Here is a 6,755-nt window from a genome sequence, read left to right on the forward strand (position 1 = left end):
ACAAGGCATTAATTTAAATTCTGAAAGTGGCTTATGTTAGTTATTATTGGCATAATAAATCTGCTTTTTAAGTTTAAAAATTAAAATTTATGTGAGTTCTTACAAATTTTAAAGTTGAACCTGACCCTTTATAAAACTTTCAAAAATTGAATCAAATTTTATGCATAATTTTTTCTACATAGGGTCGGAAACGACTTTTTCAAAGCGTTGCAAGCAAAGAAAGAAATAAGACCCTTTCTCAACCCCTTTTTAATTAATTTAGCTACACCCCTGACATCCCAGTAACTTTTAGGCCCCACAAAACAATTGTTTCAAACTACACCCATGCGCCCAGCAGCTGTTATTGATTAGAGGAGCGATAAAAATCCAGTGAAGCGCATTTATTAACAATAGGACAAGCGCCACTAGACTTTAAAGTTATCTAACATCAATCAAGCGGTTGGAGACATCTACAGTGCTTTTGAAGAGCGGCCACCGGCATTCCTAGAACCTTTAGTAGCTGAAACATGGCCAAGCTGGACGAGCGGATCGGTTTTATCGGGGGCGGAAACATGGCCTTTGCCATCGGCTCCGGCCTCGTCCGTTGCGGGATCGTCAAGGCCAGCCAGGTGGTGGTCTCGGGTCCGCACATCGAGAATCTGCAGCGCTGGAGGGACCTGGGCGCCGACACCAGTGACGACAACAACCTGGTGCTGGAGCACACAGACATAGTCTTCATCTGCGTCAAGCCGCACATGCTCGCCCCCTGCGCGGCGCAGCTGAAGTTCAAGCACGTGCCTTCCGCCAAGGACGCCAACAAGCTAATTGTCTCGGTACTGGCTGGCACCACCCTTCAAACGCTGGAGGAACAGTTCGCCTTCATGCAGAACTCCGGCCTGAAGGTGATTCGCACCATGCCCAACACATCCATGCAGGTGGGCGAGGGCTGCACCGTGTACACGGGCAACGCGCGGGTCACACACCACGACCTCGAGAAAATTCATCTCATGCTCAACGCTTTGGGGCTGGCCCAGCAAGTGCCCGAGACTATGATCGACGCCGTCACCGGAGTGGCCGGTTGCGGTCCGGCCTTCGTCTACACCATCATCGAGGCTTTGGCTGACGGCGCTGTAAAGCAGGGGGTGCCCCGGCAGATGGCTCTGCAATTCGCAGCTCAAACTCTGCTGGGAGCAGCCAAGACCGTGCTCATGACCGGCAAGCATCCGGCTGTGCTACGGGACGAGGTGTGCTCACCCGGAGGTTCCACCATCGTGGGCGTTCATGAGCTGGAAAAGGGAAACCTGAGGTTCTATAATTTACCTTCTTTAGTTTTTCAATCTGGAAAATAATATATCCTTCTTTTAGAGCTACGTTGATAAATGCAGTGGAGAAATCTTGTCAGCGGTCCGCTGAACTCGGAAAGAAATGAAGCGCTCCCGGTCTCCAGCTTCCCATCTTTGGCTCTCTACACTTAATATTGTTAATAGAAAACGCTTCGTGTTGATATTATATTACTACTAATGTAAAGCTTCAATTTATTCGCGATCTTTCTTGCTGACATACTCAACGCACTTCGAGGGATCTGTGGGAAAGTACTCCTGGCACTTGGTCATCAGTCGCTTGAGACCCTGGATGTACTTGCGCTGCGTCTCGTCGTTCATCACGTGGGCCACGTTCTTGGAGAAGATCTTCTCGCGACCAGTACGAGCATGGATACCCACCATGGTCACGCCGATGGGCCACGGAGCGTTGCCAATGGCCATCTCCAGGTAGGCGTCGCTGGCGGTGATGTAGTTGCGGTTGAGCAGGTGCTTGCAGATGTCGCGCAGACTGTCCAGGATGTCCTCCGGCAGAGTGTGGTGCTTCAACTTGCGGAACAGCGGCTTTACGTACTCCTTGGTCTGCGTGTATATGACCCGCGTCATCTTCACCTTGGTAGACATCTTCTCATGCTTGCTATAGTTGGCGATCTGGTCATTCCACAGCTTGAGCAGGAAGGTGAGCAGCGTGATTATCACGTCCATGTCGTACTCCTTGTTGCGACCCATCTTCTGGGCCATCGTTTGTATGCTCTCCCACGATACGGACTCGTCCAGCTCGGCAAAGTCCGACTTCTTGTCCTCCTTGGCGGTCGGTGTGTTGGCAAACATCTCTTGTAAGTAGGCGGCATCCACCTGCTCCATGGCTTCCTGGAAGTCATTGCGGAAGCCGCGGTTCGCCTCTGGCTGCGAGATCTCGCACTGTCGCAGTCTGTCGAAGGCTTCTGGTTCAGTTTCGCCGAATATCAGGATGGGTTCTCCGCGCTCCCTCAGTCGCCGGATGACCTCTGTGCGTGGCAGGATATTCTGGCCGTCGGCAACGAAGCTGTAGGCGCCTTCGGTGGTCTGTCCCTGGGCCTCAACGGACTCTTGCTTCTTGTAGCCCACCTTCTGGAGCACCTCCTCCGTGTCCTTGGCATTCAGGTCGCCGCGTCTGAAGTACTTCTTCTTGTCGTCTACCAACTGCTTCTGTTCAAGCAGCTTGCGTTTGCGGGCTATTTCGGCTTTCAAGATATCCATTTTGCTCGAATTGGTCAATAACAATGTGTTGCAAACAAACAAAACAAAATGCAATGCGTTGTGGAGTGTGACCAGGCTGCGGAAGATATTAGCCACGGAAATACACCAGCGGACAAATTTATAGCGCTGTCGTTTAGTTATTACATGAGAATTGTATGAACACGGCTCATAAAAGAACAGAAAACAATATTTAATAAGTTTAGGTAATTACATTCGTTTTGTACTTTATACAAAGATACGAGAATAAAATATTTTTTAGTTTGTGGAACAAAAACAAACTTAATTAGTGTGTGTATAAATGATACAGCCTTTAACAATTTTATCCCTGGTCACACTGGCCCCAAATCAATAAGCAAATAGACAAATTATTTAGAAATAAATTTTTGGATTAAAAATGCCAAAGAAAATGGGAATCAACTCGAAGGCGGTGGAGGCCCGCGAGCGCAAGGAAGCCACGAAGAAGGCCACGCAGGACAAAAAGGCCAAGGAGGCGGAGGACCGCCTGTGGCACGACGACGACAAGAATCTTGCCAAGAAGCAACAGCGCAAGGATGAGGAGGAGCGCAAAAAAGCGGATGCCGCCAAGCGGAAGGCCGAGGCTAAGGCTCTGCTCGACCAAGAGATGAGCTCCATCAACACGCAGCGCAAGCAGCCGCTGGCCAAGATCAACCGCCAGCAGATTCTCGAGGAGATGGAGAAGAAGCAGCGCGTTATCGAGGCGATCAACGAGGCTAACAAGCCGGCTGCCACGCGTGTAGTTGTCCAGAACAACGTCGTAGAGGAGAACCTGAATCGCTCCATGGCCGACACCGATGTGGCCACCAACATTGACGAGGCTCTGGTAGTGCTGAGGTGAGTACTCAAGGAGCAGCCACTAATAGCTTCGTTCAAATGCATCCCACATTTATATGCAATCTTATCTTCCAGTGTAAACGACAACGAAGACGACAAGCATCCGGAAAAGCGAATGCGAGCTGCCTACAAGACCTTCGAAGCCAACAATCTGCCCCGCATCAAAGCCGAGAATCCCTCGCTCCGCATGTCCCAGTGGAAGCAGCTGCTAATGAAGGAGTGGAACAAGTCTCCTGACAATCCCTTCAACCAAGCGCGCTAAGCGACAACGGACTCTGGATTTCCATCGCCCCCATCGACGAGTGTGCGTACTCTAGTGACTGTTTGCTGCCTAGCAGCAAAGACAACAATGACTTTGAACTCTACGCAGAATTTTAGTTTATACCGAAAGTTGTGTGCAGAATAAATTATTTATTTATTTAGGCCCATTTAAAAACATTTAAACTAATGCTATTTGTGGAATCGTAACTCCTCTAATTAATCATTGGATCGAGGCTAGAAAATATGTAGCTCAAAGCTAGTTAGCTTTTGATCTCAGCTTGATTGAGCCATAATAAATGGCTGGTCAAATGGGTGTTCTTCGTATCTTAAGATCTCTGGGGCTTCTATGAAGAATTGATGGAGTCGCTTCTTTCTGAGTCTGATCTCCACCAGCATATGTATGTATGAAAGAGAAATTACCTTTGATTATGCAATATATCAACAAAATTATACCAAAATCGGTCGAATAAACATAGCCCTAAGGGAGGGTCTCAAGTCTGAAAGTGATAAACGAAGACCGCTTTCCTTCGCTTATTTAATGCCCATCTTCGGTATTTGCCAGTGCTTCCAGAGAGTTTGTGGCCCTGATCCGATTCCGGTTGCGTTTTGTGAATGAAGTAATTATATGTATTGCTTTGATTGCCATTGTCGTTTCAGCGTTTTGTCCATTACTTTATTTTTTACTCTGTGGTGCAAAATAGAGAGAATAATAAGTGCTTCCGCTTTCACTGTTTGCTGCTTGGAAGTTTGGTGGCGTTTTGTAAGCCACCAAAATATTTTGCTGTAGCTCGTAACATCAGCTAGTTAAATATGTGCTTACAGTCATTATGCACCTCTTTTTGGGCATTAAATTTGCTTTTATCTCTGCAATTATAAGAGAGTAGATAACTTTTTCCGGAGAATTGAGGAAGAAGATGAGGTTGATGATGGTGAAGATGATGGGAAGCTTCAGATGGAAAACAAGGAGAAAGATCCCTACGGGTCGCTCCTTCTTGAGGCTTTGCCTTCGCTTCTTCTTCTATGAGATGATCCAAGATCCAAGATCTCTGTGCTCTGCTCAAAAATGCTACCAAATAAGTATCCCAATAGCCAGGGCTATACTTGTCAACACTTTCCATCCATAGATCAGTTTATATAGACATTGTTGTACAAATTAACAGTCTTTCTATTTTCCAACGGTTTTAAGTTTTAAAATTTATTTGAGGATTTATATAGGTAGAACGATGGCCACAGTAAGTGTTAGGGACTTGGTTAAGCTCTACGAAGATATAATTGCGGCCGCAAGCAGCGATGCCCTGGATAATCCACCGAGGATTTTGAAAGAACAAGCCGCGACAATGCGCTCGCTTAGCGATGTTTCAGAGCATTGCCTGGACGTGGATGAGTCTGCGCCAGGGGAACCTCATCGTGGGGTCTTACGGGCGATTGACCCACCTATGAGCGACACGGTGGGGCAATCTGCCAATAAGACGTTCAAGCCAGAACCTCCGTCAGTTGGTAAGCGTGTGGTCAAGTTAGCTTTGATATTAGCACTAAAATACTTTACGATTAGGAAACCCTCGGTGGCTGCAGAAAACCAACTCCGGTTGCTTAAAACTAGTATTTCGAAGGCTAACCAATCTCTTCAGGCTTCACAAACAGCCCCGGAATCGTTCTCTTAAAGCAGGCAAAAAGTGCTCTTCAGCTTCAGGATTCTCCACAACTTCCCGAATTCACTGATTTCTGGCTCATCGTTGGACATTTACCATATATAAAATTCAGTTTAAATCCAAGGACCAAAGAAAGTCATAGGACCTTAAGAAGCAACAGATAAATGAACGAAATACTTTGAAAATAAGGAAATTCAGTAATCTGTGATATCGGATCGTACTAGTTCTTAAATGAATAAAATCTTACATAAATAAATAAAAACAAGAAAGAAAGCTAACTTTGGCCAGCCAAAGTATACCCTTGCAGGTAACAATTAAAATATATCATACCTAAGCCAAAAATGCATTAATTTCGATTCGGAAAGCAGTTTTGTGTTAGTTTTTATTAATTTAAAAAAACTGCATACCAAATTTAAAATTTTAAGAAATCAAAATATTTGGCAATATTTGCTAATTTTAATGATGTTACCCCTTATCAAATTTCGCAAAAATGGCCAAAAAATCGATTTCTTTCGGACATGTCTAAAAAGATTCGCATGTTAATGCTGATCAAGAATATATATGGTTTATGGGTTTATTCTGTATTATAAAATCGGATTTTTTATATTAAAAAACTTCTTGATTTTTTTTTAAATTAAAAATATCATAACTCGGCCAAAAGAGCATTAATTTTAAATCGGAAAACTGTTCTGTGCAAGATTTTCTACAGTTAATAAATCTGCATACTTCATTTAAAAATTTTAAAAATTAAATTTTTTATCAAAATCAAAAATTTTAATGATGTAACCCCTTATAAAATTTTGCAAAAATGGCAAAAAAATTGATTTCTTCCGGACATATCTAAAAAGATTCCCCTGTTGATGCTGATCAAGAATATATATACTTTATAGGGTCGGAAACGTCTCCTTCACTGCGTTGCAAACTTCTGACTGCAAGGGTATAACAAAGTAGGTATAATTATGTCTTTTTGATCCGTGGGTCTTGATATGGGAAGTACTTACTAAAGTTGTTAAGAAAACAAATCCTAAACTATATAATAAGTTCTTGCCACTACTATGATGTTTTTTTAGAGACCTGTAATTATAGTAAACTTACCAACTTTCATGATTAAGACATCTTGCTTTAAATGGCTTTTAATCTCACTTTCTTATCGCTGGCCATTGGCCCGTTATCGCTATAAGTGCTTACTCGGAAGCGGCCCATAAATGCCTGGACTGCATCCAACAATTAAAATGTTCCACTGCAGCAGATTCGATTTTTGAACTTCCACCAGCACCACCAGTTGCCGGGTAACAGCCAGTGGCTCTGTTAACCGTTTTCAGCTCTCTTGGCCGTTGCTGCTGATGTTACCTGTTACCTGTGGCTGACTGTGCTTTCTTTTTAATAAAAATTTCTTTTGTCGCCGCGCAACTTCTCATTCAGTGCCAGGCCTTCGAAGGCAGCGGACGCGTCGTGG

The 6,755-nt window shown here is 44.4% G+C and overlaps 3 protein-coding genes and 1 long non-coding RNA gene across 4 annotated transcripts; 3 read left to right on the plus strand and 1 right to left on the minus strand.

Annotated features, from left to right (window-relative positions):
* The first annotated feature begins 292 nt into the window (after positions 1-292).
* Positions 293-1,513, plus strand: P5cr (Pyrroline 5-carboyxlate reductase). The gene is made up of 2 exons (XM_017180913.3): positions 293-1,285; positions 1,345-1,513. The coding sequence occupies exons 1-2, from the start codon at positions 507-509 to the stop codon at positions 1,406-1,408; spliced, it is 843 nt and encodes a 280-aa protein (XP_017036402.1). The 5' UTR covers positions 293-506; the 3' UTR covers positions 1,409-1,513.
* Prp18 (pre-mRNA processing factor 18) lies at positions 1,484-2,737 on the minus strand. The gene has a single exon (XM_017180912.3). The coding sequence runs from the start codon at positions 2,535-2,537 to the stop codon at positions 1,515-1,517; it is 1,023 nt and encodes a 340-aa protein (XP_017036401.1). The 5' UTR covers positions 2,538-2,737; the 3' UTR covers positions 1,484-1,514.
* A 113-nt stretch (positions 2,738-2,850) lies between these two features.
* LOC108084531 (coiled-coil domain-containing protein 124) lies at positions 2,851-3,825 on the plus strand. The gene is made up of 2 exons (XM_017180768.3): positions 2,851-3,389; positions 3,465-3,825. The coding sequence occupies exons 1-2, from the start codon at positions 2,932-2,934 to the stop codon at positions 3,649-3,651; spliced, it is 645 nt and encodes a 214-aa protein (XP_017036257.1). The 5' UTR covers positions 2,851-2,931; the 3' UTR covers positions 3,652-3,825.
* An 888-nt stretch (positions 3,826-4,713) lies between these two features.
* On the plus strand, positions 4,714-5,641 carry LOC108084540 (uncharacterized). The gene is made up of 2 exons (XR_011445374.1): positions 4,714-5,147; positions 5,203-5,641. It is a non-coding gene; the product is annotated as an uncharacterized lncRNA (long non-coding RNA).
* The last annotated feature ends 1,114 nt before the right edge of the window (positions 5,642-6,755 follow it).

This window comes from Drosophila kikkawai, chromosome 3R (genome assembly GCF_030179895.1).
Source record: "Drosophila kikkawai strain 14028-0561.14 chromosome 3R, DkikHiC1v2, whole genome shotgun sequence".
Classification (NCBI taxonomy): Eukaryota; Metazoa; Arthropoda; class Insecta; order Diptera; family Drosophilidae; genus Drosophila; species Drosophila kikkawai.